This window comes from Ogataea haglerorum, assembly GCF_019207285.1.
Source record: "Ogataea haglerorum isolate 81-453-3 chromosome Unknown 81-453-3_NODE_16_length_219348_cov_95.707317, whole genome shotgun sequence".
Classification (NCBI taxonomy): Eukaryota; Fungi; Ascomycota; class Pichiomycetes; order Pichiales; family Pichiaceae; genus Ogataea; species Ogataea haglerorum.
The window spans coordinates 41,508-54,366 of record NW_025065166.1 but is presented as its reverse complement, the minus strand read 5'-3'; the positions used below and the strand labels follow the sequence as shown (position 1 = coordinate 54,366).

Below are 12,859 nucleotides of genomic sequence, written 5' to 3'. Positions count from 1 at the left end.
AATACATATCATTACTGTCCGCTCCATACGGAGTCGAACTCATCTATTACATTATCCTTCTCGTTCACAAAATCGCCTGCATCAGCAACATTCTCCGCCAGATTCTCCAACCGGTCCAGCTGCGTGCTCGAAACAAAACCCGCAGTCTTCTTGCGCTTGTTCTCCTCGCGATCCTTGATTTCGTCCACAGTCATCAGACTATCGTAAAAGGCAACCACTTTCTCGTGAGTAAGGATCCTCGAGGGGTTGAAATTCTTAACCTGTAATCCCCTCCTGTGAGTGGCTCTCGAAAGCGCAACATAGGCCTGGCCGCGCTCAAAAATATTCCGCAGGTCAATTTGGACCAACGGAAGAGTTTGTCCCTGCGACTTGTGTATACTCAATGACCAGGCGAGAATTAGTGGAATTTGCGTACGCGAGACAATCGGCCTTTCAAACTCATCCTCGAGACTGAAAGTTTCCGGCTCAATTAGCACCTCACGCGTAGTCCCGTCGGCCTGAATGAAGCGAACGAGAGGCATTCTTCTGTTCTTAGAGCTGCTGTACAGCTGATTCAACAGCTCTATTTTGCGCTCTATGTTTTTCTGCGCGGACTCAGGCAGATCTTCAGGCTGTTCCTCCTTGAGCTCTTTCAAGAATGAAAAAACATTCTCATCCAACTGGCTCTCCAAAACAGTGGAATCTTCAATCAAATGTCTCTCGTCTCGTTTTGGAGGGCCTTTATTCATCGAGTTGGCGGCTTTTTCTTCTAGCGTTTTAACGTCAATTTTATCACTTTTGATAGATCGATAATGCGAATAGGTATCGGGATCGATAAAATCCACAATCTTGCCTAAGGAACCATTGACTAATGTTTCGTCCATGTTTTTTATTAGCATGACCTGAGCGTCCTTTTTCAGTGCGATTCGTTCAGGAGCAAGAAAACTCGACAACAACCGCTGCCTTTGATCTTCATCGGTTAGCGACCCTCCATCAAAAGCCCTAAAAACAACTTCCGCGCCCGGAAGTTGCTTTAACATCGTACTATTGGCTCTGTCAACTTCCCGTCGCGTGGGAAAGAGCTTTGCAGGAATAACACCTTCTTTGGAAGCCAAAGGACGTGAAAGAGCCCTGAACTTTCTCGCAGTCGCTTCGGAAACATTTCCGTTACGCACTTCGTTCAGCATGTTGATAAAGTCGCGGTCAGACTGTTGTCTGAAAACTTTCTTGAGAACAATTGTGTACTTGATTGCTTGTTTCCATGCCTGTGACTCGAATGCAAAAACTGGCTCGCCGTTTTTGGTCACTGGAGGGAGCTGATAGAAGTCTCCACAAATAACCAACTGAAGCCCGCCAAATGGAACATCTCGCTGTTTTCTCATCTCGCGAGCAATCATATCCAGCTTATCGAATAAACCGGCATCAATCATAGAAACCTCATCTATGATTAAGACTTCCAGATCCCTCCATCTATCCTTCATTTTGGGGTTCCGCTTAATTTTCTTTACCAATTTATCTGCAGGCGCGTCCCCTAACCCAATTCCAGTGAAAGAGTGCAGTGTTTGACCTCCTATATTACAAGCCGCGAGCCCTGTTGAGGCGGTCACCCCGACGCTTCCTAGTGGATGCTGTTTTTTCAGTGACTTGATCAATGACCTAAGCAACAGAGACTTGCCAGTACCTGCAGAACCAGTGTAAAATAGGTTGTGACCTTGCCTTGCAAGTTCAATCACTTGATTTTGCTCCTCGCTTAGCGTAACTGCCTGGACGCGTTTCACTTCAGGCTCTTTGACTTCGTTGGCAAAGTTCTTGCGTTTGACGTCCGCGAACAAGCTTTCTTTCTGCGTCAAAAGCTCTAGCTTGGCATAGGCAGCGGATGACGTGCTCATCATACGTCTTCCATCCAACGGTTTGTTCAGAAGGACCTTGTTTTCCTTCAGAGGAAGAGTGACAGCCTTCTCAGCTTTAGCGGCCGTGTCATTAGTGGTATTGTTTTTGACGGGCGTCTCCATGATCGACTCAATCCCGTTATGTGAACTATTTGGCGTAGGGCTGTCAGGAGCCTGTTGTATGTTTTCCTGCCCAGACTTCTTCTCTTGGTTCTTTTTCTCAAAATATTTCTGTATTTTGTTCACTGCAGTGTCAGCAATATGCTTATTTGACGGAGAGAGAGTGCCAAACCACGTCAGATAATCACGCACATGGTCCAGGGTCACGCCCGCATGCGTCCCCTGAGTCCAGTGAGGCGAGTCGCGCTGTCTGCGCTTGAACTCTGGATAGAGAACGCGGGTCCTGTGGTCTATCGGAGACGAATCGACAACCGACGATGACGTCTGCTCAGCAGGTGTACTTGCAGGCCGCTGGTTTGGCTGGCTTGCCTGCAATTCCTCTATCGAAATCACCCCTTCATCTTCTGCGTCCTGGCTGAAGGAATAGTTGAAGTCTGCTGACGATATTTTTGGGGATCTAGTTTGGGACTCGGCTCCAAGCGCGGTCCGAGCGGTGTCGTCCAGAAAGGAAACCATTATATGTATATGTCGCTCACGTAACTGCCTAAAAGAAAATCTCATACAGTAAACCCTCTCTGGACATTGGCTCTTCCCACAAAACACGAAAAAAATCCCAGTTTCCTTTGCCTGTGATAAAAGGGAGCCGCGAATCGAGTGCATCTCTGCACCAGGACCAGAAGCCTAGAAATTGGCAAAAGCAAAAATTATGGGAAAACAAGATACTCAGCGGCCATGATCGTCTCCAAAAAATCGTATATAGAAAAGCAGGAGTTGGCAGAGCCTGTAAAAGAGTTCATTGTGAAAATGACTGTTTGTCCCCTGGAGGAGTTTGTGCTTACTTCCGAGGCCAAATCAAAAGAGCTGTGGAATGGCTTGAGAATCGATCTCTTTCACTACATTCCGATCTTGAATCGGATGGACGAGCTCTTGGAGGCACATGTCAAGAAATACGACTTGGACAAGGAATACCCGAAACTGCTCATGGTGGACGAGGCAGACGAGAGAGTCGTGTGCGCGATTCTCAATTACACATACACATTGCTGGAACATTGTTCCAACAAGGAGATATACAATTCGGCGTCCTATGTCTTCCAGCTGATCAGCTCGTGCTCAATGGCTGTCAGACTTTGCGCTCTGAGGCTTACGTGTCTGCTTTGTGAGAGGTTTGCCATCGTTCAGAACAGTAAGTTTTCTCCGCCGGCACAGGTCAGGAACACGCTGCTGAAGCTCGCCACTTTTTTCCCTCCGCAGGTTGCTCCTGTTTACACTTCACCAGTTCCAATTGACACTCAAAACCGGAAAAAACACAGAAAGGACAAGGAACTGACTCAGGCTCTGGTCCACATCAGTTTACTGGACTGCATCAACACAGAAAGTCAACTACCAGCAAAGTGGAAAATTTTGGACTTCAAATATTATAATGCAACTGCAGATACAAGGAGAAAGCGTGGAGCGCAATCACAGACAGCGCCTAGTCAAGAAAACCCATCGAAGAAGAAATCAAAGCAAATATACAACACGCAGACAAAGAAATCTAAGAGCGAGTTGTCGACTGCCTCTATCGAGCAGGAAGGTCTTCACCATTTCGTTCTCAACGAGGATAACGTTCGAAAATTATCTTTCCAGCAGATATATGATAAGGCTGCCAACATAATACCAAAGGAAAATCAGTTCGACTTTGTGCTTGCCGTGTATATCGCAAAAGCATTTAATAACAAGTCATATGAAAGTGTCCAGCTCAGACAGAACTTGGTGACTTTGAAATGCCTAGCTGTGGCAGCTGCGTCCTGTTGTTGCTTCTACTCAGTGATGGCCAGCTCTGTGTTTGATGAAGAACCGTACTTACTGAGCTACATGGCCGACCTCATCAATCCTGATAATGTTGTCCCATTCGAACCTTCATACGCAGCTCTGAGGGCTTTTGTGAGTATCTCTGCCAAGAAGAGCGGTGGAAGCGATTTGATGAGGGCCCTTGGAGGAAACGTTAACCATGGTCTTTTATTCCATATTTTGCGTTCTGTTCTCAAGGCAGCAAAAGAGGATCGGACAGACATGGACCACTCTTATCTGAACTACTTCTTTAATTTGATTGCGAATTTGATCGATAACAAGCATTTAGTCGCTCATCTTAGAACAGCCGGCCTGATGAACATTCTCCTTGAGTTTTTGCCATTGAAAAACTCGTTTAGGATGACAAGGTCTGGACCATTGCAGCTGATTGATCTATTCCTGAAATCTCTCCCGGATATTCTCGATAGCTTCATTGCCAGCAATGGTTTCCAAATCATGATTGACCTGTTGGCATACGAAGTGGATTTCGCATTGGAAAATCCAGATTATGATGGTGGCGCTCCAAAGGATGCTATCGTTTCTCACAGTATCAGCGTTCGCCAAGTCAAGACCATCAATTCGCTACTCAAGTTATTCTTTCATTTGATCGTCAATCATCAAGGCGATCGTATGAGGAATTTGTACGACTCTCCGATCCTAAAAAGCCTGATCAAAATTGTTGAAAACCCAACAGTTTTTGGCTACGAACTTCTCACCGATACGATCAACATTATGACGGGCATTATTAATAATGAACCTACTGCATACGCTATTCTAAACGAGTCTGGCGTCATAGACGCTTTCATGATAAATTTCAATGGTCTGTTAGGCAAATCGGCCGAATTATTGCTGGCTATCCCCGACGCTATTGGAGCGATCTCCTTGAATAAAGAGGGCTTACAGAGAGTGAAATCTGAGGACCTTGTGGGAAAATACTTCAATATATTCACGGACGCAAGTCTCTGCAAAGAGCTTCTCCGTGAGGAAAATGCCTCTCCATTAGGGTTCATGTTTGATGAGCTTGCCAGACACCATCCTGAACTCGAGCCTATCATAAAGGAGAACGTATTACACATATTCAAGCACATTCCGGATTTGGTCAGCTTTGAGCCGTTGAAGTTTTACCAATCACCAAAGGGATCTCTGTATTATTCAAAGGATGAGGAGCTCAGTAAGTTTGAAGAAAATGGTACCGAACTCGAGATATGGGAATCCAGCAATCAGGGAGACCTGCTGGAATGCTCACTAATCTTCCTTGGATCGTTGTTAGAGAACAGTTCCCATTGGAAACAAGTGGCCACTCTCATTACTATGAAAGATTGTTTGAGATACGTGTGCATCCCGAACGTTACATTCGATTATGTATTCTCAAACGCTCTGTTTTCATTGACATCAATTATCAAGTTTGTCGATCATGAGCGACCTTCGTTTGCACTCGAAGAGCTAATGAGTGCAATTTATTCTGCTTTGCACGAGCTGCAGGAATTCACCACATACAATAGCGACGAAAATTCATTTTTTGACCAATTTGATCAGAATAATGAAACTGCTGCGATCAAAGGTGGTGAGTTTTTCTCGAGGCTTGGTATATTGGATTGTCTTTTGTATGTCTTTAGTGACCATTATGGATCGGCAAACAAACTGACGGCGAACAGCATGCAGCAGTTATCTGCATATTTCGGGTCTGAAAAAGGTGTGATATTGATGCGAGAGCTATCAAATTTCTACAGAAGGATTACACTGGAAGAGGTTTTAATTCACTCGAGAACTCCAGCCGAGGCATGCAAAGAGGTTTCTGCCGTCAGTAACGACTTCTCTCCGCTTCAGATCAAAATTGGAAAACCTAATGAGAAAAACGGAGACTGGGATGGTACCAGTGCCAAATTCAAGAACCTATCCATTCTATGCTTCCACTTCTCTCGTTGTCAGTCCTGGCTGCGCTACATCTTCAATTCATTATGCCGGATCAGCACCGATAAGAGGCAAGATAGTCGCTTCGGAATGGTTCCAAAAAATGCCACTCGTATGGTGGTTGAATTCTCGAACATGATAGTCAACCAGATCCGCAATATAGCAACAGACAATATGGAGATCAGGACCGGATACTATCTAGTGATGGTGAATTTGATCTATTCCAGTTTGTATATGCGCAGCCGGAGCACGGAGCAGGTGAACACGATGATGGTTATTTGCCTACTTCAGAATGAAGGTATAATCACTCTTCGCGAACTGGCGGTCAGATATTTTGAATATCTTCAGACATTCGAGAAGGATGAAGTTGAAAAGTTCGACAAGTTGGAGTACATTGACATACACCCATGTTCTACCACCATCAAACTTTTGAACCAGATCTTAAGCATCTTCACGTCGATCGCCACAAAAACGATGATTGCCCCTATTCCCTCCCAAGAGAAACTCTATCCTGATCTTTTTAGAAATAGCTATCCATATTACCGGGAGTTGAACAATTCAGTTCTAATCCAGACATCTCTCGCAAGTTTTGGGTTGCTGAATGAACTTTTGAACGAAGAGAACTGCGGAATTCTTGATAAAAAGCCTGAAAACATTCCTCTGAGTCTGGTTGAAAAACTGATCGCAATCAACAAGAACTTCTACTGCTCGGTTTCCACTTCTCAGTCACCAGCATTTGAAGGAAGGTTGTACCAACTGTCCTACGAAAGTGTTGCTCCATCTACCAGCAAAATCGAGTACCTGAAAAGCCTTGGAGTGCCCGAGTCCCGAGCTTTGGATTTCCTTTTGTTCTATCGCAATAATATTGAAGTTTTGTATACAGAAGATCCAGAGGATCTTTTCGCACAATTTGAATCTCCAGACTCGCCTGTCAAAAGTCCAGGTAGCGAGCCAGTGGACTGGGCAGAGGTGGTTGATCGCGCCAATCGCCATAAGTATTCGGCTCCTGAGCCATCACCAGTTGGTCCTCAATATCTTCACGTGTGCACGCTAGATGATCTGAATTTCTCCAGAGGTGCTAATGAGCCTAACTTCATCGATTATTGGCTCCAAATTGCGCAGCTCTTCCCAAAGGCGGTTTACAGAGTTGGAGACTTACTCAGCACTGTCGTTTCGAAGTCATCCTATGGGGAGACCATGTCGTATTCGGAGATCTTGTATCCAGTGTTTATGAGTGTGTGCTCATTTGGTTTTACTGAAGGTGATGATTCTTCGTATGAAAGACTTGCAAGCATGCTCAATCTTCTGGCACTGCTTCTGGATGAACAATGGATTTCCTCCTACTCAGGAGTTATGGAAGAGATCTTGTCCACTATTGCTAACCATATACGACCGGAGGCAGCCAACGCCATTTGGTTCCCAAGCGCCCTGCTCGTTTTTGAGAAGATCTTTTGCTCCTGCCGAATACCAATGGCACCAGATGTCGAGCCTCTGGAGCATGAATTTGCTACGAGTTCTTCTTTCAACTTCTCCTCTGTCTATGCAGTCGAACCTCAGGTTGTGGAGAAGGTTTTCGAAGCCGTTCTGAACATCGACAGCATTGAAAACATTGAGACTGCCCTCGCTGTTGCTAAGATATTAATTTTATACTGCGATTCGGACGAAAACGGAATGTTGATTAGCAAGTCGAAGGTAATAAAGCCTCTTATCCAGTCCGTCAAAAAGTTCCCTGACTCCGATACCAATTTGCAGGCTCTTGTGATCACTTTGATCAGAAGATGCATGGAATCGAGGGAAATTATAGAGGCTTACTTTGCAAAAGAGCTGGAGAGAATTTTGGCAGTTCGTAAGAAGGATAAGAAAGCAAACAGCAAGCCAAGAATCAGAGAGCTTTCTGGGCTCCTCAAAGAGAATTCTGCTTTGGTTTTACGCTCCGATCAAGTGTTTGTGGATCTCATTGTGGAAATGTGCATCCTTTATCAGTGTTCTTCCCCAATTAAGAGCCTCAGTATCTGTGTCCTTACACCGGAACAGCGCAAGTTTCTGAACGAAAACGATGTTTTGATGAAGGAAGTTGAAAAAGATGGCGGACGTCCACCAACAGGATTGATGCAAATTCTTCTGAGCGAGCTGATGACGGTTGCCAAGAGTGATTTCATCTCTTCTCCAGAAAGTTCGTCGACGGAGGAGTCGAAGAATAAGGAAAACAAAGACAATGGTGCGGAGGAACTCTACTCGAAACATGTCATGTTTGAAAATACAGAATGCGCTTATGCCTGTTTCTTGTTGCAGACTATCGCAGAATTATTATTTTCCTATAAACCAGCCAAAACTGAATTCTTGACGTTTTCGAAGAAGCAAAATGATCAAGTCACAATAGACAAACCGAGAAGCACAGCACTTAACTTGTTGCTGCATCAGTTTATCTCCTCAGATCCATTCAACAACTCTACGTCAACAGAAGTCAAGCGTCGCCGGTTGCTAACTCTTTTGGCGAGCGTCTGCATCGTTGCGTTGGTTTCTTCAACACCAACCAAGGGAGTGGATTACGATGACCCAAAAATCACAGATCCGGATATGTCGTTTGTGAGGAAGTTCACAGCAGATATTATCATCAAGGTTATCAAGGAAGCAAATGCAGGTTCTGACAGTGCATACAATCGGTATGGAAAGATTGTCGACGTTTTAGATCTCACGTGCAAACTTCTTGGTGAGAAATTCGAGCTGAGCGTTTCTTCTGCCATGGACAAGACTGTCACGCAATACGATTCATATTTCCTTGCTCGGGAGCTTCTCGAAAAGAAGCTGCCTATTGCTTTGTCGAATATTCTTGCCGATCTAGATGTCAACTTCCCTCACACCGAGATGATTTCAGGCGGCATAATGCGCTGTTTGTCGTCTCTGGGGTCTATCAAGGTCTCGAAACAGGATCTTTTCCGTGAACAAGGCTCCGGAGATGCTGATGAAGAAGACATCGACGAGGAAGATTTGGATGAGCGTGAAGAGACCCCTGATCTTTTGAGAAACTCTACTCTTGGAATGTACGACCTTGATGATGTTGAAAACGAGGAAGACGAGGAAGACGAAGAAGATTTCCTTGATGGAGACGACATCGAAATTGTGTATTCTGAAGATGAGGACAATGAGGATGAAGATGAGCAGGACAATGAGGACGACGACGATGAAATGATGGAATCTGAAGGGGAAGTCCTGGAAGAGGTTGACGAGGAAGATACTGAGGACTCTGCTGAGAACAGTGAAGGCTCTGTTGGTGACTTACTTGACCGCGGTCAGTTTGTTATCGATATTGTGAGCGGATCTGACGAGGACATGGACGATTCGGAGATGGACGATGAAGACGAAGACGACTACGAGGATTATCCAGAGCATGAAATTGAGCTTCTTGCCGACGAAGACGATTTCGATGACGAGGACGATGACGAAAACGAGGATGATGAGGATATGAACAATAGCGATGACGACAGCGCGATTCTTGAGGAGTGGATTGCTGAGCACGAGAGCAACGAATCGCATCGTCGCGGCTCCCATAACCGGCGTATTGCTTTGCAATCTCGTGCAAATGACTTCTTTGTTGACGAAGAATCATCAAACGATGACGACAATGACATTTTCCATCGCTTTCACTCCAACCCCTTTGATTCAAGAAATGATGATGAGGCTGAGATGCAGCTTCTGGGTGGAACTTCCTTAATCCCGCCATCGGAAAGCTTGCGTGAGTCGGGTGACCGCTCGGGCTCAGTTTTTTTCCATCATTGGATCTTCCCAAGACAAGGCGGTGGAAGAGCACAGATTCTTCCCGTCAACGGTGGAAGACTAACAGATATATTGCGTGCCTTGAATGGCCGCTCCCCTTCACCATCGTCTAAGAAAAACCAACAGGTCCCTAACATATACATCAAGTCCACGGTTCAGAGATGGACTGAAACTGTCGCTCTCTTCTATGGAAAGCATTCAACCAAGTATGCTTGTCGTGTCATCCCGAGTATTGTGAACAGAATCTTTGACAAAAGTATGAAGATTGCCGACGAAGAAAGGCGAAAAGAGGAGGAAAGACAGGAGAAAATTCGTAAGGCTGCCGAAGAGAAAGAGGCTAAACGTAAGGAGGAAGAAGCAGCAGCCCAAGCTCGTGCCGAACAGGAAAGAGAAAGTAGGGCAGCGGATCCTGAGAGAGAACCAGTCTATGTCAACATCGCTGGTCGCGAGGTTGATATCAGCGGAACTGACATTGATCCTGAATACTTACAAGCTTTGCCGGATGATCTTCGGGAAGAAGTTTTTGCACAGCACATTCGTGAAAGGAGAGCCGAGGCCACTACCAGTGGCAACCAAATTCCTGAAATTGATCCAGCGTTCATGGCTGCTCTTCCCGAAGAGCTGCGTAACGAGATCATGCGTGACGAATACCATGCATCATTTGAGAGCCGTATCATGCGGTCTTTGGGCGAAGGGGATGCTGAATTTGACGATGAGGACAATAATGAAATTGTGATTGAAGACGAAGAGGAGGAAGAAGATTCAGAGAAGAAACACCATCAAAAGATTTTCTTCTCTCCGATGGTTGATAAGTCTGGCGTTTCTGCTTTGCTCAAGATGATTTTTGTTCCTCAGCTGTACTACAAGCGTGAAAGCTTTTTCCGCACTTTAGGCTACCTTTGCTACAACAAACAGACCCGGAGCGAGATTATCACAATGTTGCTTTATATCCTTCAAGAAGGAATATCTGACCAGCTTGCATTGGAGGCCACTTACCAACAGCTTTGTCAGAGATCACACACTCAGTCGCAGAACGACCATTTGGCTTCACCCGCCAAATCAGCTCAAACCGCTGTAGCTCCATCTTATAACAGAAGTGGTAGCTTTCCAATTGGCTGCACAACCTTAACCGTCGCTACTCAAGCAATCGATGTCATTCAATACTTGCTTGAAAATGAAAACCACATGAGATTCCACTTTTTGATGGATCAGGACAACAACCCATTAATGAAGAAGTTAGCGAAAAAGCACAAGTGGAAGGACAGTAGTTACAAGTACCCAATTAACATATTGTTAAACCTGTTGGACAATCCTTTGATCAAAGAAGACACTAACCTAATGGATATCCTGTCACGCACTTTCCAGATTGCTACCCGTCCATTGCAGGCAATTCGTTCCAAACTTACTGAAATAAGTGACTCGGACCAAAAACAATCCAAAGCTCCTCAGCTGCCTTTTATTCCAGACAGAAATTTGAAACTGATCATTAACATTCTGGTTGCGGATGAATGTGCAAGCAAGGTGTTCCAGCAGACTATAGCATCGATCCAGAACCTATCCTTAATTGAAAATGCAAAGATAGTTTTCCCTAGGGAACTGTCCAAAAAAGCCACTGCACTGAGTCAAAAGATTGCTGATGACCTCAGAGTCTTGATTGAAGAAATGAAGAGCAACCCTGATAGCGAAGATATTCCATCACTTAGCAATTTCGCTAGCGGATCGTCGGATCAGGCCAAGCTTCTGCGAGTTCTTACCGCGTTGGACTATCTCTTCCAGACAAAGCAAAACAAACCGAACGAGTCGTCTGAGGTGGATGAGTTGAAAGAGCTATACAAGAGCTCTGCTTTGGGACCTCTTTGGGGCGCATTGAGCGACTGTCTGTGCATTCTCAGAGACAACCAGAACTTGACCCATGTCGCCACGATTTTGTCTCCACTGATTGAAGCTCTGATGGTTGTTTGCAAGCATAGCAAAGTCGAAGATCTGCCTGTGAGAGATGTCTTAAGGTACCAGGAGAAGGTATACGATTTCACTAGTGAGCCTATTGAAAGTCTCTTCTTCTCATTCACCGAGGAACACAAGAAGATACTGAACCAGATGATCAGGAACAATCCGAAACTGATGAGTGGTCCGTTCTCAGTGTTGATCAGAAACCCCAAGGTGTTGGAGTTTGATAACAAACGCATCTACTTCGAGCAGAAACTCCATCACGATGATGGTGACAGGCCAACATTACCTGTGAACGTGAAGAGAGATCAGGTCTTTTTGGATTCTTACAGAGCTCTTTTCTTCAAATCTCCGCAAGATATCAGAAAATCGAAACTGGACATTCAATTCCGTGGCGAGCAAGGTGTTGATGCTGGTGGACTAACTAGAGAGTGGTATCAGGTTCTTTCGAGACAGATGTTCAATCCAGACTACGCACTCTTCACTCCTGTTGCCTCTGACAAGACTACCTTCCATCCTAACAGAACTTCCTGGGTTAACCCTGAGCATCTTTCGTTCTTCAAATTTGTGGGAATCATCATTGGAAAAGCTGTTTATGATGGATGCATGCTGGACTGTCATTTCAGTCGTGCGGTTTATAAACAGATTCTGGGCCGTCCTGTCTCCCTGAAGGACATTGAGTCGCTCGATCTTGACTACTACAAGTCGTTGATCTGGATGCTGGAGAACGATATAACGGATATTATTGTCGAGACATTCTCTGTGGAGACGAATGACTATGGCGAAGAGAAAGTCATTGACCTAAAGCCAAATGGAAGGAATATTGCAGTTACAGAGGAGAACAAACACGAGTACGTACGGCTGATTGTTGAATACCGTCTGAAAACAAGTGTTCAGGAGCAAATGGACAATTTCCTAAAGGGTTTCTACGAGATCATTCCAAAGGATCTGATTGCTATCTTTGATGATCAGGAGCTTGAACTCCTTATTTCTGGTCTTCCGGACATAGATGTGGACGACTGGAAAAATAACACAGAGTACCAGAACTATTCTGCATCTTCTCCCCAAGTTCAGTGGTTTTGGAGAGCTGTGAAGTCATTCGATGCGGAAGAGAAAGCCAAACTGTTGCAATTTGCTACCGGAACCAGTAAGGTTCCTTTGAACGGGTTCAAGGAGTTGCCTGGTATGGTTGGGGTTTCCAAATTCAGTATTCACAGAGTGTATGGATCCACTGATCGGCTTCCATCTTCTCATACTTGTTTCAACCAGATTGATCTTCCAGAGTATGAGAGCTACGAGAAACTTCGCGGTTCGTTACTGTTGGCTATTATGGAAGGCCATGAAGGATTTGGCTTCGCCTGAAATATATAAACAAAAAAAATCTGGTACATATTTATTTTATTTATTTT

General features: G+C 44.9%; 2 protein-coding genes across 2 annotated transcripts; one reads left to right on the top strand and one right to left on the bottom strand.

Annotated features, from left to right (window-relative positions):
• Positions 1-11: 11 nt before the first annotated feature.
• On the bottom strand, positions 12-2,504 carry KL911_004776 (uncharacterized protein; the record flags this gene model as incomplete). Its single annotated transcript, XM_043200104.1, has 1 exon — positions 12-2,504. The coding sequence occupies one exon, from the start codon at positions 2,502-2,504 to the stop codon at positions 12-14; it is 2,493 nt and encodes an 830-aa protein (XP_043052396.1).
• Positions 2,505-2,720: 216 nt separating this feature from the next.
• On the top strand, positions 2,721-12,812 carry KL911_004775 (uncharacterized protein; the record flags this gene model as incomplete). Its single annotated transcript, XM_043200103.1, has 1 exon — positions 2,721-12,812. The coding sequence occupies one exon, from the start codon at positions 2,721-2,723 to the stop codon at positions 12,810-12,812; it is 10,092 nt and encodes a 3,363-aa protein (XP_043052395.1).
• Between the last annotated feature and the right edge of the window lie 47 nt (positions 12,813-12,859).